The sequence below is a fragment of the Garra rufa genome, chromosome 23 (genome assembly GCF_049309525.1).
Source record: "Garra rufa chromosome 23, GarRuf1.0, whole genome shotgun sequence".
Classification (NCBI taxonomy): domain Eukaryota; kingdom Metazoa; phylum Chordata; class Actinopteri; order Cypriniformes; family Cyprinidae; genus Garra; species Garra rufa.
Window position 1 is genome coordinate 32,224,268 of NC_133383.1, and position 24,179 is coordinate 32,248,446.

Here is a 24,179-nt window from a genome sequence, read left to right on the forward strand (position 1 = left end):
ATTATTCCTACATAATATAGGATGCAGCTGGGGGTTCAATATTAAAAGATAACAGCATCTCATCTTCATTCGCCACCTTATCCTCATGGACTCATCGTCGTTAGTTGGTAAAACTGTCCTCCCATTGGTCCTACATGAATGATACGTAATTTCCACCCCACCAGCAAATGTGATTAAAGGGGTCATCACATGCAAAACTTACTTAATGTTTGAACATTACTGCACCACCCTACAATGATAAAAAAATCCACCCAGTGGTATATCCTCTTTTTAAAATCAGGCCATTCTCAGATTCTTGTGGGTGTGACAACACCCAGACAGAGGCCCCTCCCTCGATAGTTGATTGACATGTGCGCCTTACCTTAGCCCTTTCTTAATAATGTGCTTGTTGGCAAGTTTCGCCGCTAAACACGGCTAAAGTAAACATTAAGGCTCATAATCCCAGAGCAGAGAGGGGCGGGGCGAGCAGAGCTCATTTGCATTTAAAGGGACCATGCAATAAAATGAGTTGATTTTTTGCAGAGCTGATTTTGACAATGTAAAAGGGTGTTTTTTACACTACTATTGAGAATTTTTAACCAAAGTATATTATATACTTTTCATTAAGACCCTAAAGAATCATATGAACTTGTGGAAAACGGGCATCCGATGACCCCGTTAACAAAAATAATTGCTTGTGGTGGGTTTCTAAACTGCATCTGATCAATGCACTGCAGAGCTTGTGGGAGAATTAATCTACACTCTAGATTATAATTATCTCTGCATATTAAACTGGCATGCTGTTTTTACCATCCAAAGAATTAAACTCCTCACCTTCAACAAATCACATTACAATAAAATGAGTCTGGAAACAAACTTCCTTTCAGATATGCTTTAAAAGTGACTTCTGTCAAAAGTAAAAAGAGAACAAGATGATATTTCCTGAATATACATCAAAAACACAACAGAAGAACGGGATGCTTTACAAAAACATTTTACTCGTTTGCTGGTCAAAGGCACGTTTGTAAAATGCTATGGCATAAAATCATCCACAGTTGTTCTGGAGAAATATTACAAACATATAAAGACACTTTTAAAGGCAGTTCTAGATGCAGACAGCAAACAGAGCATGTTGTTAATGTGCTACACGTCGGCCGTCACTCAGAGGTCATGCTCAGGCGGCCGTGTCCCGTGTCGCTCTGAGCCCAAGATCCTGCCGCACATCATCGCTGACGCCCATCTGCAGTACTTCAGACTATACATCGACGTAAGACTGCTTTGTGTAACAACATCTACAGTAACGGGTTTGTTTATATATATATATATATATAGCAGAGCTGGTGATCCGATTTCATCCGTAAACGCTGACTGACACGGACTGAGTTGAGAAAGAAACGGACATGCAGACACGAATCGACGATTGTTGATTAGGCTGAAAAAAAAAAGGCTATAAAATGAGATCCAAAACCTTAACATCAAAATTATATATTCACAATATTGATTTCAACAATTCAATTTAAAAATCTGCAAGTCAAAGCGTCTGATTGTAAACGTAAACACAGGTGTTATGAATCTTGGCGAGATCTGATCATTTTAATGAGCTGCGTTGTCAATTGTTAATAATAATGCAATATCGAGGACACGATTTTAAATTCAATCAATAATTTAAAAGCTAGATATTAGTTATTCTGCCCTGTAACTGTTTACTTCAGACCTGACGCAGAAAGGTTTGATTTCTTTTGGCATTTAGAGTCGGCTCAGTCTCGTTGCGGGACGTGACCAAAAGAACACAGGACGTCTGCGGGTGGAATGTGGGTTCCTGTGCGATTCTGGGGAGCCGTGCGTCCGTATATCGCGACACACACCGCGCTCACAGTGTCCTGGAGGGCAAGCGCTGTTTGTACATGCCGGCCAGAGCCTTGGCGGCGGAGTAGATCATCTGTCGGCGGGACATGCCGGTGAAGGCCTGGTGCCAGTCCGTGCGGCTGACGTTGGGCACGTTTCTCTCCAGAACCTCCCCGACCGTCACCAGCAGACCGGACCAGCGCAGGTTATAGTCTGGAGGAGTCAGCGCCTGCGCCTGCGGGAGAACAGCACGGACATCACCAACCAGCGTAGTAGAATGACACCACTAAATACACTCCACTTTAATGTGAGTTGACTGCTTTAGTGTAGCACTTGTTCTGAAACAGGAACTTAAACTGTTATTGCGTCAATCCACGTCAAATCAACCAAATTTCAAAAACTGCCCTGGCTTCAATTTTAGATTTTTGTAATATTTATTCTGAAGAACGATAGACATGTCTAGTGATGAACGCCAAAATATTTAATGACATTTACTGAGTAATCCACTATTTTGTAGAAGGAGGTCAAAAGGCCAATTTTCACCTCGGATTCAGAGTCAAGTTACAGGGGGGTAGAAATGACTTCCTAAAGATGGCAGCATCGTTATCTTATTTCTGCACAGAGATTGGTAGTTATATTAGGAATATCTGTTGACTTTATCTTTGTTGCATTATGTGCCAATGGTGATCATTCAAAATTGGGGAAACAGCACTTTTCAGGTTTTTCTCCAAAGTTTGCATGTCTGTAACTCAAGAAGTACTAAAGATATTTAATGATATTGGGTCTTAATAAACATTCCTTTTGGCATCTTTATTTTTAATGCCCTATGAGATTTGGTTCCAGAGATATTGGAACTTCAGTATGGCTCCAGGAGTAAATCATTAAAATGTGCACATTTTCAGTGGTCAAAAACCACATGTGGGTCAGTTTGAAAAAATACGAAACTTCTTTTATTTAAAAAAGGAATGTCTGAAGAACAAATAATGTTAAAACTAGAGATCCTCATATCTCATATCTCTGGGAATGAATGATGTAGGGCCTCGAAATGAGGATTCTAAAAGAAAAGTTTATGAAGAACTAGAATCTAAAATCATTTGCCATATCTTTAATACTTCTTGAGTTATAGGCACACAAACTTTGGAAAAATAATGTTTATGGCACTCAGACTGGTATGTTCAATGCACAACATTATTTGTTCTTTATTTTTCAAATAAAATAAGTATTGTATTTTTTCAAACTGACCCTCATTTGGTTTCTGACCACTGAAAATGTGTACATTTTAATGATTTACTCCTGGAGCCAACTACAATATCTATGCGAACCGAATCTCATAGGACATTAAAAAAAATAAAGATGTCAAAAGGAAAGTTTGTTAAGAGCCAACATCTAAAAGGGCATTCAAATATCTTAAATTATTTATTTTTTTATTTACAGACATGCAAACTTTGGAGAACAACTTGAAAAGTGCTGTTTCCCCATTTTTGAAAGCCCACCATTGGCACATAATGCAACAAAGATAGCTGAAGTCAACAGATTTTACTAATATAAATGCCCATCTCTGTGTGAAAATAAGATAAAGATGCTGCCATCTTTCTGAATTCATTTTTACCCTCCTGTAACTTGACTCTGAATCTCAGGTGAAAACTGATATTTGGGCCTCCCTCTACTACAAAATAATTGATTACTCAGTAAATATTCATCCATGATATTTAATATTTTGCCTTTCATCACTAGACATGTCTATCTTTCTTCAGAATATATATTAGCAAAAACTTTCAGCTGGGGATCTCTGGTCTTAAAAAGAGAAGACTGTAGTGAGATGCTTGTCAGTTTCTAGAGAAAGGCGGATAATGTGATGTTATTCAGACAAGCCAGGTGTGAAAATGGCCTCAGACAGCTGTGACAGAGCATCACTGCGAACAGCTGCGAACAAATGAGAAATGATGAGCTTTACCTGCTGTACATGCTCCAGAGACACAGGTGTGGCCTGAGTGAACGTCTCCATGTGAATGCCATTTCCTGGATCGTCCAAGATCAGACAGCCGATGTCAAACCACCTGATGGAGAGAGAATGAACATAGATGCTCAGCTCCTCCTATTATGACAGGATACATTTCCCTATGCGCATAAAAAATTGTGAAGACATATGCAGCTTCTGTAAATTCTGTGCAGTTCAAGATGGCTTTTGTTGAAGTTGACAACATTTTATTAGTAAGAGTATATCTGACCCTGGAGCACAAAATCAGTCATAAGGGTCTCTTTTTGTAAATTGAGAGATATACATCATCTGATTGAGATACAACTATTTGAAAATCTGGAATCTGAGGGTGCAAAAAATCTACATATTGAGAAAATCGCCTTTAAAGTTGTCCGAAGTTCAATGCATATTACTAATCAGAAATCAAGTTTTGTTATATTTACAGAACTAAATGTACAAAATATCTTGATGGAACAAGATCTTTACTTTATATCCTAATGTTTTGGCATCAGAGAAAAATCAATCATTCTGACCCACACAATGTATTGTTGGCTATTGCTGCAAATAAACCCGCGCTACTTAAGACTGATTTTGTGCTCCAGGGTCACATATAATGTTCTGATCAATAACCACATTGGTGAGAGTGCAGAACTGTATAACTGCTCATTATAAAAGGTAAAAACTCAATTCCAGGTGGCAAATATTGTGTATTAATGGAAAGCTTCTTACTTGTCTGGGAAGAGTTCTGCGATGAAGTTTTCCACCGAGACCACGGGCTGTTTCTCATGAATGACGGCGGCACGACGCAGACTGTCAATGCGCTCCTGAGCTCCCTACACACACACACACACACACACACACACACACACACACACACACACACACACACACACACACACACTTCTAATGAATTCATATGGTTTGAAGTCACATGATTCAGTGTTTCCTGTCATTTGACCAGGTCTGTTGTACTCATGACTCATACAGCAGAGGCGTGCTCACCTTGACCCCTGCGGCGTATCCCACCGGCTGCGGGGCGATGTTGGACTGACCGGCTTCTCCCGTCACCATGGCCAAACCAAACACCTCCTGGAACGCGTCCCGCACCGCTCCCACCTTCACCTCCTTATCCGACGTCACCACGATGTCCACGTCTCCTCCGGACTCTGACACACACCGCATAATCACATCAATCACAACAACTGCTTGCCCGTTCGAATACGAGTACGTCTCGATCACAACGGAGCAGCTTTATACAGCTAGCAGTTTCATATTGCTCGAATATGAGCTCATGTGATGCGGTGATGGCCAGGTTTGTGGGTAGAGGGTAAAATAAAAATAAATTGAAAAGCACTGTTCATTTTGTTAACGAAAACTGAAATGTTGAATTTTTTTTGTTGACGAGCTTTTTTCCCCGTGACAAAGATGAGATGACAATAAGGTCAATAAAAAAATACTGTGACCATATCAACACGCAATTTCGTTGAGAAAAAAAATGAACTAAAATCTATAAAAAAAAAAAAAAAAAACTTTACCAAAAACCTCTTTTTATTTTTGTCAAAAAAAGGAGACAATAGTTATTGCGGACTGCTGTACATGCCTCTGCTAGGCAAGCTTTCTGTGTGTGGTTGCCAGATATCAAGAGTTCAAATCCCTGAATTAGGCGTTTTGCTCGCTTTAAGCAATCTGGCAACCATGCGCACAAGCTCGCTCCTCATTGCGGATCTGCTGCCAACCATGAGCTGAAAACACCAACAAACAAGCTGGAGTTTAACGGTCTACATGAAAGTGTCTGTGTTCAGTCATGAGATCTTGACTATATTGTTTGTGATTGTCGTTGCTGAACAAATGCACTTACTCAACTGCTGTTGTTTTAACAGAGAAAAAAGATTAGGAACTACACTTCCATTCCGGCGTAATAGTCAAGGAAGTTTGCTGCCGTAATATGGACACAGCAGGTGCAGTAATATCACACAGCACATCGCAGCACATCTTGACCAACTGCATGCACAGGGAGTGTTCCTCGTTGGAAGTTACCCAGCTGGGAACTAATTTCAGGCGCTGTGTGATATTACTGCGCCTGCTGTGTCCATATTACGGCAGCAAACTTCCTTGACTATTACGCCGGAATGAGAGTATAGTTCCTAATCTTATCAGACTAGAAAACCGCAGCTTTGCATTTTCCGCCGGTCTCAGTACACTATATAACTACAGAAGAGTCAAGTTTTAAATAGGACAAATATCGAAACTTGATGGTCATTTTTGAACGTGATGCTATTGCTCTAATAGGATTCAATGATCTATGCTAAGCGATGCTAAAAGTGATATCGCCAGAACAGGAGAACGGCTGAATGGATTTCAAAACGGTAAAAATCAACTTATTAACTCGGGGGGAGTTGGAGAATGAGCCTATTTCCAAAAAAAAGTGGAGTGTTCCTTTAAATTTAAATTAAATTAACGTAATACATTACTTTCCATAAAAAGTAATGCAATTAGTTACTTTATTAAGGAGTAACTCAATATTGTAATGCATTACTTTTAAAAATGTAACCTTCCCCAACACTGCATTTGAGTAAGACTAAATTAAAAAAAGCTGCCAAAAATGAATATTGCTGTACGGTTAAGTAATAGTAACATTATTGCTAAAATGTCATGTTTTCTCTAAAACTAGACTAAAATGTTGAGACTTTTAGTTGACTAAAACTAAACGGGATAAGGTTGACTAAATATGATAAAGACTAACAATTTACATTTAAAACAGGACTAAGACTAAAACTGAAAATAGCTGCCAAAGTTAATACTACACATACTTCCACGACAAAAAGTACTTAAGCAGCAATGAACTAAATCAAACTAAACCCAAACAAAGACAGACACAGAGCAGCAGCACTCACTGATGTACGGCGCCATCCCAGGGTCCAGTGTGGTTATCATGGACTCCACAGAGTGTTTGGTCTTATCCAGGACGGTCTTGACCATGGGGTTCCCGGCTACACCCTGAGATCACAACACAACGCATCAGGACACACACGGGTACGAGAGCACGTCTCTGTGGCCTTACGCTGTAGACATGTGTGCGGTACCTTGATGAAGCCCCATAATCCACCAGGTGAGCCGGCGTCCGGAGTCACTCTGGGATCATCTGTGTCCTCGGGAAACGTGATGGGCGAACTGACGTCTAACCCTCCAGACACCGGCTGCTGCATCATGGGATTGGTGACAATCCCTACAGAAACACAATCACATCTAAACTACAGCATCAAATGACCATCATCCCCTTATATACTTGAGGTTATTCATTTAGCATAAAACACACCCAAACCATCTCTATATATTAGGGCTTTGAGAATCCATGAATCCATGTTTTTGGAAAAAAAAAAAAATTCAATGACTCATTCACTCATTCACTCTAGATAGAATCATCTATTTTGAATGAATCATTTGAATGAATGATTCACTCACTCACTCATTATGTCAGTGTGGGTGGTTTTAGTTAATTTAGTTAAATGTAAATACACCTAAATGTACTACAGATGCAGTTTCTGTGCCACTTCTGCAGTGCAAACATGGATCTTGAACTAGGGATGCACCGAAATAAAAAAATTCTTGGCCAAAGCTGAACAAAATAAAACACTGGACCGAAGGTTGATTACCGAACAGTTTTTCTTGTTTTCCCCCATGTATTTTGCCAATTTTTTCACCATTGCATAAACTAAATAGCCAATTTTTTTTTCTTACTTTATTTTATTTTCCAGAACAACAGTAAAATGCCAATACTAACATTTCTGAATGTTGTCTTTTATTTAGTGGTAAACCCACAAGAAGAGCTCAGTCAGATTTGTGAATGATTGTCATCTTTGGTCTTTGAACCCTGGCTAAGGAGCTGCTGTCAGAATAAACACAATTGGTGTCTGGTGTATTAGACAACAGAACGTTCTGGAGTTGATTGACTAATGGATGATTTCAGTCTTCATACAGTAACCTTTCTCTCCTCATGAAGACATGCGATGCGCTTCTAAACAGTCTCTCGCTGTCGCTGCTGGGAATGAGTTTTGTGTCTTTCTCGGACAGTTTTAAACACTTCCACACTGACCACATGTTTGATCATTAGTGCTCGCCTCTATTTGATCACGTCACAGCATTGTTTGCTATCATTTATTCTGCCTTTTCGCTTTTGGTTGCCGAACATTCGGTGCATCCCTAATTCAAACTAACCACCACAAAGAATACAAAAAAATATGAGAAGCATCATTTTCAGAGCGCTAAAGATGACGCTCATGTCCAGACCTGGCATAGGTGAGGCGCTGGAGAAACTGGGCATGAGCGGCGTCTGAGGGGTGCGGCCCGCATGGCCGCGGGTGATGTCATATCCTGCGCTCACAGAGAAGCCGGTGGTGGGGGGGCCCATGGGGGGGGCAGAGAGGACGGGGCCCAGAGGGGAAGCGGCGCCCAGCGGAGGACCGGCAGGAGGAGAGGAGAACCGAGCGCCGGGGCTCATGTATGGGCCGCTTAGACTCATGGAGCTGAGAGACAGAGGAGGAGCAGACGACTGGATGGGCGGCAGTGTGGAGGTCAGAGCCACTGGAGGAACGGGACTGGAGAAGCCTCCCGGAGGAAAGGCAGAGACGCCAGGGGGGCTGGAGAGAGGACCCGAGACACCTGAACACAACAAGAGCACACATGAACCACTGATGCCAGACCAATAGCAGTGTGAGTGTTTACGAGTGTGTTTCGTACCGCTGGCGGCTGCGGTGGCGGGTGCAGGTGGTGGAGGGGTGGCCGGAGGGATGCTCTCTATGCCGCTCTCTTCCATCATCTTCACTCTGTCCTGACACAGATGAAGAACATCAACAAACTAGACAGATCAAACTAGGGCTTTTAATCAAAATTCAGTGAAGTCAAAATGCAATTAATCACAATTCAGTTTCGATTTCGGCTTCAAATAATCATGAAAATGCAGTAATCGACATTAAATGATTATTGCGATTCCTTGTCCAGTGGTGTGCTAGCGCTCCTCTATAAAAGCTTAATTTCACATGCAAATCAGCAAAACCGTGTAGCGTGACTTATAAAACAGGACGTGCTTGATTTAATAATGCTTCTTTGATGTTGTGTTTTTAACAGCGCGTGAGATAACTTCCTGTTCTGTGTATGCGCTCAGAGACACGCACATGTAAAGTTATCTTTTAGCTGAAGGTGCGCACCTAAACACTCAAATACACACAGAAATATTTCAAAATGTGGCGTTTGGTGATTATTGATGTAAACCCTTGTCAGTTATGTCTTAAATGATCATAAACAGTTGAGAATGACAGTATAACGGATTTGTGTGACTCTTAAAGCGGCAACAAATGACGTTCATTCTGCCGTCTCTGTGCTTAATATTAATGTCAAAATACAAAGAAAAATCCCTCACTGCTCTTGAATTGACTTTTTTAGTTTTAATAAGAAACAAAACATGTTTAATTCTTACAGTGAAGACGCTGTTTTATTTTACATTCAAATAATTACATTCAATTTTTGTAGTAATGTTAGACTACTTTAGACTTCAGTATTATTTTTTTTCCAAAAAAAGCAGTTTTTTTTTCATGTGTATCTTTTTTCTGCTGTATTGCTATCTTTAAATTAATAACTAGCAAAGTTTTGGACCCAGTCATAATCATGTTAAATAATTGTGATTTCAATATTGACCAAAATAATCGTGATTATGATTTTTGCCTAAATCGAGCAGCCCTAGATCAAATCACATGTCCAATGTGTTTTTTTTTATTTTTTATTATTGTTTCCCGAAACAACTTTTAAAAGAGCCCTAAATTAAAGTGGTAATTCGCTGCTGGCAAGATAGGGTTTTCACTAAATTTCGCTGTCTATGCACATTTTTTTATTATTATTATTATTATTGGTGCTACACAACTAGAGAAACAGAAGGCCATGATGAAAAAATGTAGTATGCACTGAGCTCAATCATATAAGAATACAGTCCTTACACTGGATCATGAAGTATGATGAGGCATAAAACATTAAAAATACATGCTAATGTCAAAGATAAACAGTTTTCTCCTTCATTTTGACTAAACACAATCACATCTTTCGGCTGTTTGTCTGTTCAGGACATCCAGATCTCTATATATGCCAACATATGCATATGAAAACATTATCAATATGGATCAAATGTTCATAACGTGAATTATTTCATTACTAAAACTCAAAAACGGATTCATGTCTGTGCAGTAGGTTCAGTGTTTAATGTTGTAATAGCTCTGAGGCGGTCTCATATCAAGTGTTTAGTTTATAGCAGACACCTGAACAGTGTTATGGCACTCACACTGATCGATCACACAGTCATATCGATTACACTGTTGACGTCACTGATCCCTCATTCCTGATCAATGTCAGAGATCTGATGATGTCTAATGTCTCATGACTGATGTCTAATGTCTCTGAGTTTTGCTGCAAGCTAACAGCATTTTTTCCAGCAAACCGCGCGACTTAACTGAGTTTCTACACAATCCTCATTAGGTATGAATCATAAATGTTAAATCATGTATGATAGTTCTTACCTGACGCGATCAAACTGAGTGTAAATGTTAAAGGAGAGCCGATAAAGTGCGAGTTCACAGTGGGACGCGGCCGCGCGCTGATGACGTCACGCAGTGCCACGTCTAACACGGAGACGTGCGATTCAACAAAACAGCGATGTCACCGATCAACAAATAGTCTGGAAGTTATTCAGAAGTAGTAGAAACACACAAGACAAATATTTACAAGAAACCAACGCCAAAACGATGAGCTCGGGAGGTGTGTTTAATTATTCAGCGGTGGTGCGAAGAGTGACTCGTTTTAGCGAATCGGCTCTCTTGAATCATTCGTTTCAAAATGTCCAGACCCTCCACGCACTTAAAAAAATCTTCAGTAGCACAGGTATATTTGTAGCAATAGCCAAAATACATGTATGGGTCAAAATGATGCCAAAAAACATTGAGATATTAAGTAAAAATCTAAAAATCTAGTAAATTTCCTACCGTAAATATATCAAAACTTTATTTTTGATTAGTAAAATGCATTGGTAAGAACTTCATTTGGACAACAACAGGCGATTTTCTCAATATTTAGTTTTTTTTTTGCACACTCAGGTTCCAGATTTTCAAATACTTGTATTTCAGCCAAGCATCCTGACAAACTATATATCAATGGAAAACTTATTTAATTAGCTTTCAGATCTAAATTGAAAAGAATTATGATTGGTTTCGTGGTCCAGGGTCATCCACAAAGAGCAATGTGCTTTCTCATTTCAGTATATTCGATTATTTAATGACTCTATCTGCCCATTTAAAGAGCTCATTTAATTAACTGGTTATGAAATAAAAACACATTAAAATGATTAACACATTAGGTACAATCCAGACCTGCATAGGGCATCTTACATTTCATTCAGTATATTTATTGTTTGTTTTTGCTCAACTGTTGTGTCTCCAAGGAACACATAGCTGTGATTGTTTCTGAATGATTGACTTTAATTTAATTAATAACTGAAATTTAATTCTTGAATGAATCAGCCCTTTGAATGAATCAAATGAATTAATGACATTTACCGCCACCTACTGGCAGTTTTAGTTTCTTTTCATTAAAAAAAAAATTCTGATACTTTAAAAAAGGATAGTTTACCTAAAAATTATGTTTTGCTGACCTGCATGTTCTTTCAAACCTGGATGACTTTTGCTACTTTAAAAAAAAAAATGATTTATTTTTATTTTGAAGAATGCAGGTAACTAAATGTTTTGGTTAAGATTGACTTCCATTATATGAACTGAGATATTTCACAAATTATCCTTTTTTTATGTTCCACAGTTCATGTAAAGCTACTTTTTGTAAAGTCTATTGGATGCTTTTCTCATTTAACACAATAATGGCTTTAAATGATCTTTTAGGGCAATTCTTCAGCCACATTTGATGTGCGATTAATTAGATTAATTAATTGACACACTGTGTCAATAATTAGATTAAAATTTTGAAACCGCCCTAAAATAAATTCAGTAACAACATGCAGCCTTTTGATGCAGCATGCAGAGATTGACTGGAAAGGAACCCCATTACAAAACCCTATAGGAAAATAGGAAAGAAAGTGGTTGTGGAGTAGAAATACAGTATTAGATCATCTATCAGTGGGAAGAGGTCAATGACACCTCATGAAACGTATTACACTTTGTGCATTTATTTAAAAAAAAAAATTGGAGAAAAGCAAAATAAAGATACAGTTTTAAGATACATACATCACACACTCATACACACACACAGTTGTTTTTGCAATCAGTATTATTAATCATTTCTTCGTGTGGCATCCTTAGTACAGTAAACAAAACAAAACAAATAGGAAAACAGTATAGCGAGGTCCAGTCAGTGAAGGCCGAGTCTTCACCGCATGTCCTGCTTTACGCAATATTGGTCAAGTTACAGAGGAATTCAGGAATATGTTACATTTTAAAAGGAAATAAATGCAGTTCATAAAAGAACTGGTACTATGTACAGATTTATACAATTAAAGTCCAGGCTCAGAGCTTTAATACTCCAAAGATGAATTCGTATCAAACCGACCCCATCACACATCATCTTAAAGATTTGTCTTTCTTCGCAAAAGTCCAGCTTTAGCTTGCTAAAAACTATGAAGTACTACACTAAAGCAGGGGCGCCCAAACTCGGGGCTCCAACTGGCCGGAACACACCTGCGGGAAGTTTCCTAGTAAGAGCTTGATTATCTGGTTCAGGTGTGTTTGACCAGGATTAGAGCTAAACTCTGCAGGACCCAGTCTGGGCACCCCTGACCTAAACTATCTGCCCTTCATTTCAGTCATTATCATGTTTTATACGACTAAAATCAAAAGGCACAAGCCAAAAATGATGCTAAAGTTCAAAACTTGTGACTGTAAACCATACATACTGGGTGGTTGTCAATATAAATACAACACAAATGGTGCTTTATCAGGGCACGTCAACCTTTGGTAAACCTGAAATGTTTTCGGACAAAAAAAACGAAAAGAAAAAAAAAAACAGAAACACAGAGCTGACAGTGCAGTCTCGATAAACAGTACTTATTCTAAATATCACTATGAATAAAAACTGTCATTGGGGATAATCTGACATATCTGATCAGAAACATTAAGGATTGTCATGTTTTTGTGGGAAATGTTGTTATTAATGAATGGAATGATTTGTTTATGATTACGAATGTTTGCACCTCCGCAAGAACTACTGGTCCCTGTAAGCCAGAAGTAATTAAGAGCGCTGGATGTCAACACAGACGGCTATAGCAGTGTTAACTGAGATCTGTGGAGGTGCAGAGGTCTGTGGTCCGTCACTGAAGTCTCTGGCTGTTCATTTGCCGTCGTGGGGCGAGGGGCTGCTGTCTCTCGTGGGCAGCAGGTCATAATGACACGGGATGTGGCTGTTCTTTGGTAGGTCGTATGGATCCTGACAAAATGGCCCGTTGCAGTTGTTATTAGAGAGCGTGTGGACAGAGCTGATGGTGGGCTCTGGATAGGGAGAGATACAGGTTCAAACGGTTATGTAATGTCTAATGTGCTCAGAGTTACATACATTTAGCTCACTAATTATTCATAAATAAGTCACAGCAGAAAAACACAGCAGTGTTCTGCAGGAAACTTGAGTCCCATTGTGGAACAACAAGAGGCTTCAAGCATAGCAAAGCCAAAAATCAGTAACGAAAACTGTTACAAATTGTTGTAGTTTTGAAAGGATTATATAAAAGTGCTACAGTTAATATAATTTCACATCAGAGGAGCTTAACCGGGAAAGTGGCCAAAACCCCTCGAAAACCAGCCTGCTGACCAGCTAAAACCAGCCAACCAGCCTAGGCTGGTTTTAACTGATTTTTTCAGCAGGGGTATTAGTCTAAATGTGAACCAGGCGCGTAGCCAGTAATGGGCCAGGGCGGCACTGGCCCGCCCAGGCAAGTTTGATCAAAATACATTTTTAGTTTATTTTTATTATTCAAATGTATTAAAAAAATATATATTCATATAAACCTGATTTATTTATTCATTGCCGAATAAAATCAGGTTTATATGAATATATTTTCTTTAGGCCTAATTGGTTGTTATGGTTGCTAGGGCGACAGGAAGACTCTCTGAGCGGCGGGTTCTTCTGGCGGCATTCAGTGTGTTAACATCGCCACAATAATGGCTAAACAAGCTTCTTTAATGTTTTATTAAAAAAAAAAAAAAAGAGTTGAGGAAGAAGACACGCCACTGCCTTCATCTGCCGAGTCCACCCAGCCCAGTTCTTCAGACTCATTAACTCACAAGAAGGCTAGTCAGGCGCTGGTGGCAGCGCCAGTGATCTCTCCCGGTCAGCCTGACGCGGGTTTTCCCGCCGATCTAACTGCAATAGATGAACCACCTTCACAACCCAATCTGAAGGTATTTTCCTGCCAACTCTTTTTTTTTTTTAATAAAACATTAAAGAAGCTTGTTCAGCCGCTGATCGCATTGTATATGGTTGATTTAACAGAAATTAGGGAGTGTGTTGTTATTTATTTCAAACCGTTCTCTGCTGAGAGTTTTCATTATTTTAATTTCTTTACTTTTAGCCTACTTTATTTTCGGGTGAACTGTCTGCTCTGCACTGCTGACTAACCTGAATAAAATAGACAGGTTATTGTCTATGCTGGTGGTTTGTCCAGCCTTTATTGAGCACTGTTGAACATGATGGTTAGACGGTGTTTTGTTATTGCCTTTGCCGAATATTGCAAAATAAAGGTGTGTTTTTGCAGTTTGTTTGTCTATTATTTTTTCTACTCTCTAAGGTTTAATTATTATTTAAGTAATATTTTTTCTAGGAAAAAATATAGGCCCGCTCACTTTTTCAATGGCCCGCCCAAAATACAATTTCTGCCTACGCCACTGATGTGAACATGCATTAATTTATCTCTTGCAGAAGAAAACAGATTCAGTATTTATCAAAATGAATTAAAACAGTGAAATGCAAACTCAGAATATGATGCAAATCATGTTAAATAACACAAATGTATTTAACCACATTTTATTAACCAATGTCTTCGCTGCAGACCTTTGATGATCCTGTTAAATCATACTAATAAGCAAAAATGACTTTAGATAAACTAGCATTAGTGCTTCAATAGAACTCTCTCTATAAAGACAAACAAACAAGTCCTGCCTGGGTTTAAAAAGTAACGCAAAAGTAACGTAATGGATTACTTTCCATAAAAAGTAACATAATTCGTTACATTTTTAGGGAGTAACTCAATATTGTGATGCATTACTCGTAAAAGTAACTTTCCCAAACACTGAGCTTAACCGTATGGAAGAATAGTAAAATACTGTATCTTGATTTTAGGAGTTTTCCTGTTGGTTTGCTGCATGAGATGAATACAACAATAGTGCAGATGAGACACATCTCCAAATCATTTGTTCATGTTAAAGAATCAATAACAGGAAAAATGACTAAATAGTGGAATGTATTGTAAATTGGTCCTAAAGTGTACAGTTTCACTTTGTAGTGCGAATCAAAAGATTATTCAAATCTCAAGTCAGCAGTAGTGTGCTGTGGTTGAAGTGCTGAAGGAAGGCTGTGTCTTCAGCTGTTTCTTGAGTGCTCAATGGAAGATGAATGCTCAGACACTGAAGCTTTATTCTGTGGTTTTTCTTTGAGCACCTGTTTAAAGGGGTCATATGATGCGGTTTCTTGTTTTCCTTTGTCTTTGGAGTATTACAAGCTGTTTGTGCATAGATAAGATCTGTAAAGTTGCAAAGCTTAAAGTCTCAAAACCCAAGACATATTTATTATAAAAGTGAAGACTCAGCCACACCTTCCTAAAACGGCTCGTTCCAACACGCCCCACTGGTCCACGTCACGGGGAGAGTAGATTAGCGTAACATCACCCATATGTATATGGAAAGAAAGAAGGCCTAACTTTATACCAGCTGCAGTAGTGTTGCAGCTGTCAAGTTGTGGAGAAGCAGTGTGTTTCATTGCCAAAGTGAAAGTACTTTGTTTTCATTTCAAAACGTGGACACAACTAGAAATCAGTGGTTCAGTTATATTTACAACACGGTTCCGGAACAGTACAAGGCAAATATTGGAGTGGGTGATGCACATTTCACAGAGGACTGTTTCCTGAACCTGGGAGAGCAGCTCACAATGCCAGCTGAACACAAAGGGTTAAGGCTATAAAGTGGAGCAATTCCAGTGTTGAAGGACAGTCTGATGCGTCTGACTCGCAGCCTGTAAGTACATTTTCATATTTAAAGAATTCAGTACTATTCAAACGGCAGTTTTGAGCAGTGTAGAGTAGCGCTTGTTGTTTCTCGTTCTACAATCGCTAATGCAGACATGGTGTTATGTTTACATGGCCCGATGCAATGCAACACAACGTGTAAAAGACAGTCATTATAATCAGTGCTTATGTCCTCACTGGATGCAACAAATGCCTGGTTTATAATGTGTCTCGCGTGCCCAGAAATGGCATCACAACACGATAAATGGCGTAACCCAAACTTGAGGTTTTCAGCCAATCACAACACCCCAGATAGCTGGCCAATCAGAGAACACCTCGGTTTCCATCAACCATGAGTTTTGTACAAATCTAAGCGTTTCAGAAAGGCGGGGCAGAGAGGAGCAACAATAATGTACAGTATGTGGAAAATATGTTTTATGAACCTTAAACTGCACAAACACATTGCATTACAACAAATACACAAAATAATGCTCTTTTTAGCAACATCATATGACCCCTTTAAACATTATGGGAAGGTTTCCTGTAGTCAGAGATGTGCGGACAGTCATAAACTGTGCTTCTACATCATACAGATGGAAAGTGTCATCTTTTTCTGGCAAGTCTGTCCTCATCTTTAGTGCCTGTGACAAACGGACCAGGGTGAGGGCTGATGGAAGTGACAGCCGTGACGGCGAGATTATAATGTATGAGTGGGTTCCCCAGCCGACATGATGTGAACACAACAGCTGCTTTCGCACGAGTCACGATTACTCAATCTCTGCTAACCGGGGGGAACTGATGTGATGCCTTCAGGTTTGTAGGGATACATTACAGCTGTGCACAACTACTGGACACTTCAGTCTGTTCATACGGAGTAGATGTAGTCCCATCATAAAAATATAATTCATATGCAGAAATAAAAATGGCTGACTACGACTATGACCTTTTCTAATACAATAAATACATCAGCTTTTAATAAAGAACACTGTGTGGGTCATTGATGTTGCTGGATTTGTATTTCTCTTACCAACTTCATAGACGTTTTTGTTGACAGGGCTGGAGGCGTGTATCTCAGCGTAGGGCGAGTCTCTGTGAGCGGGAGACTTCATCTCCACGTAACCGCACTCCGAGCTCTTGGTCAGCAGCAGAGGAGGGTCTTTGATGGTGGCGTACGGGTTCTCTGAGCTGTTGAGAGAGCAGGAGCTGGCGTGATACGGCACGCTCTTCACCAGATCTGCAGAGAGACAGAAACCATCAAATCATCATACTCTGTGAACGGATTTACTCACCCTCACGACCCAAACATGTTTGCCTTCTTTGCAACACAAAAGAACATATTTTGGAGCATCAGACCCCACTGACTCTCTTTGTATGATCCATCTTTTGTGTTCCACAGAAGAAAACATACATGTTCATTGAGTAAACAATGACAGAATTGTCAAGACTCGATCCTTTACCTCGAAGTGACTTTCCCATGTAACGCCTGTCGACTCCGTAAGCTCCTAATGAGAGAATCAAGACAGAAGAAGTCAAGCTAATGCAGTCCTCTTGTTGACACAGCTAACGGCTTCAAATGCTGCTAAAGATGCTGCTGCTGTGTGTGAAATGACTAGTGTTTGCACGTTGAGGAAATGAGTCACTGCACAGTTTGGCTGCTTGTCTTCTCTACACTACTGAGCGTGATCATGTCAAGTGTTAAGGTGTTGTGTTTGTTGTGATAATAGTGGTTTGATGTCACACCAAGCTCATTGAAGGATCCTCCTTGTTTCCAGTCGGCCGGTAGGGTTCCTGTGTGATCCAGCAGTGAAAGACGTTTCCTCGGCTCAGCGTTCTTCAGATTCACAAACAACTGATTGTTCTTCGGCTGTGAGGCAGAAGAAAATCAACAATTATAGTCTTGTCTTTCTACAATGTTCCACATAATTCCTCAGTTCTGGTTGCTTACTGCTCTTAAAACCATGGGTTACAATGGTGGCTTTGGATTTGTGATTAAATAAAGCCTGCGGTCAACATTTCATTTTTGCGTACAATTTGTGCAATAATTACACACCTCATTTACTCATAAATAAATCAGAAATCGCTTCTAGCAACACATAGGTAAGAGAAGCATTGGAAAAGCTCTATTCAGTTTATTCCCAGAGTGCGTTAGTAGAGCACCTTTCCATAGGGCAGGTTATTGACGTGAGGCGGGCTGCTGCACTGGGTCAGCGTGTGGTAGCTGGGGTTGGAGAAATAGTTACTGTTGGGAAGGACGTCAGTCTGCGGGAGCGACTCTACAAACAGGAAACACGTCACACACGTCACTTTGATTACAATTACACTGGGAACTGTATGATAAGAAATGTCCCCATGTCAGTATCAGACGTGAGGCTGACCTGCGATGGCGTAATCGGTGTTGGTCCTCAAGGTAGGCGTGTAGGTGACCGCAGGCATCGTGGATTCTTTGCCTTTCTGTTTCTTGCGGTAAATGATGAAGAGGAAGAGCAGGATGAGCACGAGGAGCACCAGAACCACGATTCCTGCGATGGCACCGATCTGATACGAGTCCACGGGCACAGCGGCGCTCGTCAAGCTGTTGAGACTGCCTACGATGATCACGCCGGCTGAGAAACACATCAGAGGCACACAGTCAATGGACCACACGAGAGAATCCCGCTGAGCGCAAACCTCACTGTGTGTCCATGAGACTGAGCCAGAGGATCAGTGCCGCTGTGAAGCGTCTACACTAGATGTATCTATCTCTGATGTTGAGATGATTTTGCTATTCTAAAACAGCCTGTTGATACCAATGGATTCAAAGGAAACAATAAAGCTCCAAGCAGCAATTACGGGGCCAAGTACAAATAAGGAGAGATAAGTCATGCCAGCATCAGACCAGCTGCATCAATGAGCAATTAAAGAAATATTTATGATTTTGTGCAAACAGGCTGAAAAACCAAATAATGGTTACATAAATCAAAAAGGCGGACAGGAAGTATCGATGTTTTCGGCATGACCCAAGCAATATATCAAGACATATTAGTTTCAGTACTATAGGCCAATTTAATCAAAAGTCATTAGCATTTTTCAAAATTTCAATTGAACTCTTAACCACAAGGTAATGCTGCCCGCAAACTTTTTGAGTACTGTCAGGGCATGGTGCCGAAGACACATAATGAGTTTCATGATACGCCAATGCGCTCGCAAAATATTGCATTTTTTGACTAAATTCAAAATGGCCAACGTGGAAAAATTGGGTATGGTTTGACTCTGCATGATCCACCAAATCTAAAGAGACCTAAAGAGAGTTTTGTGATTTTTAGCCAAACCTGTCAGAAGTTACAGGCAAAAATAGCCATTTTTCGTATCTCCTGACCACTAGGTGGCAAAAGGCAAGGCAAGGCAAGGCAAGTTTATTTATATAGCACATTTCATACACAATGGTAATTCAAAGTGCTGTACATAAGAGGAATAGCATAAAATCATAGTCATAAAAATTTAAAATAATAATCACACAAACAGAAGAACATTTTAAATGATTTTAAAATTGATTTAAATTAATTAAAAACAGTAGGAATGGTTAACAATAACAACAATAAAAAACAGAAAAATTGATTTTAAAATTAATTTGCACAGTAAAATGATTATACATAAAATAATGCAATCTGTTTGGACGTAGCACAGTGCTCATTCAATAAATGCACAACTAAACAGGTGAGTTTTGAGTCTGCATTTAAATGTGTCTAATGTATTAGCACATCTGATCTCTTCTGGAAGCTGATTCCAACTGCGGGCGGCGTAATAGCTAAAAGCGGATTCCCCTTGTTTTGTGTGAACTCTTGATATTACTAACTGACTCGATCCTAGTGATCTGAGTTGTCTGTTGGGTTTGTATAAAGTGAGCATATTTGCAATGTATGTAGGTCCTAGGCCATTGAGTGCTTTATAAACGAGTAGAAGTACTTTAAAATCTATCCTAAACATAACTGGAAGCCAGTGTAAGGACCTGAGGACTGGTGTAATATGCTCTGATTTTCTGGTTCTAGTCAGAATCCTGGCAGCAGCGTTCTGTATGAGCTGCAGCTGTCTAATTGTCTTCTTGGGAAGGCCGGTGAGGAGACCATTACAATAGTCCACCCTGCTGGTGATAAAGGCATGAACAAGTTTCTCCAAATCTTGACGGGAAAACACAGCAGGTTGTCTCAGGTTCTGAGTTATAGCGTCACATGCATTTTTACATGCTTTTCATCAAGTTCATTCAAGTGTTAGTAGAGAGTGGTTTGACAAATTGACGACTTGAATTCCATAACTTTTTGTCTGCATGGTCTGAAGATGATCTGGTTGAGTTTTCATGAAAATCGGAGCAACAGCCTAGGAGGAGTTTGAAAATTCAAAATGGCAGAAAAATTTTCATAGCGATTTGAATCGGCTTGAGCCAAGAAATCAGAGGAAAAGAATTTAGTTTCTAGCCCTTACGGTTTGAAAGTTATTAACATAAACATGACAAGTGGTGGACAAGTGGTGGCGCTAGATAGTTTGGGTTGGAGACACCAAATTTGCTATGGTGATATTTCCTCTATCAGTGTGCCAAATTTCACAAATTTCCCACAAGCAGTTCTATGGGCTGACATAGACTTATGTGTGGAAGAAGAAACGGAAGAAACGGAAGAAGAAGAAGAAGAAGAAGAAGAACACCTTTGGTGCTTGGCCCCTAATAAAGATTGGCCCTATTAAATAACTGAAAGTGCTAATGTAATGTTACCCTGGTCACAGCGTGTGCCTTTCCAGCCGGGGTTACAGTAGCAGGTGCCAGTCATGTGATCGCAGGTGGAGTTGTTGAGACAGTCGCACACCTGCCGGCAGCCGTATCCGTACGTACCCGCAGGACATTCTGGAAGTCAGTGGAGTAACCGAGGGTTAGATGCAGACTCAAGTGTGTGCTTGAAACGATCAAAGTACCGGCTCCGGGGTTTCATACTCACTCTGTTCACAGTGGCGTCCCATGAAGCCGGTGCGGCACGTGCACTGGCCGGAGATGTGATCGCAGTCTGCTCCGTTCTCACACTGACACGCCTGAAAACAGTCCTTCCCGTAGAAACCCAGTGGACAGCCTGTAGAGCACAACAGCACAATGATGGGAACTGTGACGGTCAGGCGGAGGTTCAGTTTCAGAGCAGATGCGGGAAGAGTTGTGACTCACGTTGTGTGCAGTACAGCCCCGTCCAGCCGGCCGTACATTTACACTCGCCGTCGTAAGCGCTGCAGAACGCCCCGTTGTGGCAGTTACAGGTGTGGATGCAGTTAGGACCCCACTGACCCGGAGGACATGCTAAGGGTGAACACACATTTGATCAAAAATTCAATCATTTTTAAAATAACTATTTTTAGCATCATTACTCCAGTCTTCAGTATCACATAATCCTTTATAAATCATTCTAATATGCTGATTAGCTGCTCAAAAAAACATTTCAAAAGTTTTATACTAAAAAAATATTTGGCTGTTTAAGGGGGTTTTGAGGCCTTGGAGAAGTTTTGCCATGACAATTAAGCTTTTTTCAGTTGCTTATGAACCTATTAATGTCTAAAGTCTGCTTACACTGTATTCCGCACAACCTGGGCTACAGTAATATGCAAACAACATTCGTACTTGTGAATTTGGGAAAACGTTTATGCATAGTTATGCAAAGTCACTAATATAAGGCCATAAAACACATTCAGAACATTTGTCCACAAGGCTTTTGAGAACTGGATGTGAATAACACTTCATTTTGATGGTCTCTTTTTAACATTCTGTTGATAATATATAACACTGCACCTACATGTCAAATAACTATGTCTTCTTAATATCTGCTCTTTATTGTGATGGTCTCCCAACAGACATTCTACGGACTATAAGTAACTTTGCAAGTACATGTCAACTTAATGTAACACTAACCCCACCAGTCTACTAATACTCTACTAACATTCTGGTGAAAGATAATATATATATATAAGTGCAACATTACTCCACAGAATTTGTTAAAGGGACCATCAAAATAAAGTGAACCCCATTATTTTTATCAAAACTTGGGGGTAAGATAAAAAAAAAAAAACATTTATAATGTAACAAAGTGATTCATGGTTTCCAAAAACATGAAAAAAAAATCATAATTATTCTAGACTTTGGACAGGTAGTGTATATAAAACATCAGCAGATCATGTGTGTTTGATTATTGTTTCTCTGTATGATCAGCAGGGGGCGCTGGAGACCACAGACACTCAATGAGGTCAAAACACATAGATGGCATAATTAACTCCAATTCTTGGGTAAAACAAACTTTTCCTAGTTCTCCCAAATGATAAACTTTCACTGAGGATGAAAGCTACATCAGCTTTACCAAATAAAGGAACTACATGGGATCATTCTGTCCAGATGTGGAAAGCAACATTTTCTAAAATTTACAACAAACCAGTTGAGCTGTATGATCATGAACTGTATAAATACAATTAGCACTTTACGAAGCTATTTCCTCATTTCCAAGTCAAGTCTTGTTATCTGGTCTAGTCATTCAAGCCTTGAATCCCTGTCTGGTTAATTTCATCTTGTCTGTTTCGCCGCTTGCCTTGGATCTCTCGCCTGTCTGGATTTACCCTTTGTCTTGCCGTATCGGACTCGATTGATCTGTTGGATTACCCTTTTGCCTAACCCCCTGGATTACATTCATCGCCGACCGACCTCGCCTGTCTTGGATTACTCTGCAAACGCTGCAAATCAAACAGCTGAGCCCCGTTTAGGACATTTTTCGAAATTCTCGCAAAAAACAGCAACCAATAAAAAGGAGTGAGTCTGTATTTTACAACGAGCCTGTAAGTCTGAATCTGACAGAGCTAGAGCTTCAGTGATTGTAGTGTGAGTGCACAGAATACTGACGCTGTGAGCAGTCACTGCCGATCCAGCCGGGGTAACACTGGCACGAGCCGTCGATGGGGTTACACGTGCCGTTATTAGTGCAGGTGCAGCTCCACGCGCAGTTCTTCCCGAACCTGCCACTGGGACACACTGCAGACAGACAGACAGAGCAGCACGTCAACAACACCGCCCAGTGACACAACCACAGGACAGATACTGGACACTGGAAATGGAAAACATTACAAAATAAACTGAAGAATAAATGGCGTGCAGAAGACGCACTCCCCCACACATGCTAACCCTTTACAACAGGACTAATACTGCATGTAAGTCAGACTAGCTGACAGCTGTACTGTAGTAGAGAGAGAGAGAGGGGCGTTTCTTGCCTTCGTTGCAGAGCGCCCCTTTAAACCCGGGCAGACAGTCACACTGGCCGCTCACGTGGTGACAGGGGCCATTGCTGTGGACGCAGTGCGGACAGGCCTGGCTACAGCGGTGGCCAAAGTAACCCGGAGAACAGACTGGGAGCACGTCGGGAAAACATGAGGAGAACAGAGCGGATGAGAAAACGCACATGAGGTCACGGGACAGACACGCATGCGGTGTGTTTGAGCACTCACTGCGCTGGCACGTGGTTCCTCTGAATCCCGGAGCGCACTCGCACGCCCCCTCGTCCGGCGAACACGACGCTCCGTTCTTACAATTACAGGACAGAGAGCAGTTGGGGCCCCAGCGGCCCTCAGCGCACACACTGTCACAGTGAATGCCTGTGAGAAACACACACACAAACACAACGTCACTGCAGAGTCACAGAACTTTAGTTAACCACAATGACACAGAGGAACAACGTTGTTAGAATCACTTTAAGAGCAGTGGATGAACCATAAAAACATTGGCAGCCAATCAAAATCAGGCTTGATCACTGAAAGTGGCCGAAGACGTGAGCACAGTGTGTGCTTGTCACAAACAGAATGATGTTGTGCTAATATAGTTATTCTTATAGCTATGGTTGTTGTTGTGAACGGGTCTTAACCCGGTGACCGTCAGGACAAATGACTACACACGTCTCTTCCTGTGTGTCTGGAGCTCAGTCCGTGTGCAGCGCAGCGCTCAAGTGTCTCTGTGGAGCCAGAACACAGACAAAAGCTCCTTTGAGAGCGAGTGTGTGTTGCTAGGCGCTGTGAGAACGCTGGAGATCATTCTAGTCCAGCGGCTCTGAGAGCATCAGTATGCTGCCGGTGTGCAGCACAAACCTGAGG

General features: G+C 40.6%; 2 protein-coding genes across 3 annotated transcripts in view; both read right to left on the reverse strand.

Annotated features, from left to right (window-relative positions):
- Positions 1–1,588: 1,588 nt before the first annotated feature.
- On the reverse strand, positions 1,589–10,500 carry prrc1 (proline-rich coiled-coil 1). Of its 2 annotated transcripts, none has more exons than XM_073829683.1 (9): positions 10,363–10,500; positions 8,540–8,625; positions 8,090–8,461; positions 6,886–7,028; positions 6,697–6,799; positions 4,805–4,968; positions 4,532–4,635; positions 3,779–3,881; positions 1,589–2,059 (listed from the first exon to the last, which is right to left on the reverse strand). In XM_073829683.1, exons 2-9 carry the CDS (start codon positions 8,616–8,618, stop codon positions 1,850–1,852), a joined length of 1,278 nt encoding a protein of 425 aa, XP_073685784.1. In that variant the 5' UTR covers positions 8,619–8,625; positions 10,363–10,500; the 3' UTR covers positions 1,589–1,849. The 2 variants fall into 2 exon arrangements, with proteins under 2 accessions (XP_073685784.1, XP_073685785.1); XM_073829684.1 differs by having other exon boundaries at positions 8,540–8,630; positions 10,363–10,495.
- A 1,536-nt stretch (positions 10,501–12,036) lies between these two features.
- megf10 (multiple EGF-like-domains 10) overlaps positions 12,037–24,179 on the reverse strand; it is a 37,980-nt gene continuing 25,837 nt past the window's right edge. The window contains exons 12-23 of the mRNA XM_073829410.1: positions 23,541–23,687; positions 23,307–23,441; positions 22,942–23,070; positions 21,232–21,360; positions 21,014–21,142; positions 20,794–20,922; positions 18,428–18,655; positions 18,210–18,325; positions 17,793–17,916; positions 17,510–17,554; positions 17,080–17,286; positions 12,037–13,329 (exon numbers count right to left, since the gene is read on the reverse strand). Coding sequence (XP_073685511.1) covers positions 13,172–13,329; positions 17,080–17,286; positions 17,510–17,554; positions 17,793–17,916; positions 18,210–18,325; positions 18,428–18,655; positions 20,794–20,922; positions 21,014–21,142; positions 21,232–21,360; positions 22,942–23,070; positions 23,307–23,441; positions 23,541–23,687 — 1,676 coding nt within the window. The 3' untranslated portion in view covers positions 12,037–13,171. The remainder of the gene's footprint in view (positions 13,330–17,079; positions 17,287–17,509; positions 17,555–17,792; positions 17,917–18,209; positions 18,326–18,427; positions 18,656–20,793; positions 20,923–21,013; positions 21,143–21,231; positions 21,361–22,941; positions 23,071–23,306; positions 23,442–23,540; positions 23,688–24,179) is intronic.

What these genes read in the sequence shown, in the direction of transcription:
- prrc1 (XM_073829683.1), bottom strand. Translation starts at nt 8,618, where the DNA reads ATGATGGAAGAGAGCGGCATAGAGAGCATCCCTCCGGCCACCCCTCCA. An exon ending in CGCCACCGCAGCCGCCAGCG is followed by an intron (nt 8,462 to 8,539) that starts GTACGAAACACA and finishes TGTTGTGTTCAG; the next exon opens with GTGTCTCGGGTCCTCTCTCC. An exon ending in GCAGAACTCTTCCCAGACAA is followed by an intron (nt 3,882 to 4,531) that starts GTAAGAAGCTTT and finishes TCTCTCCATCAG; the next exon opens with GTGGTTTGACATCGGCTGTC.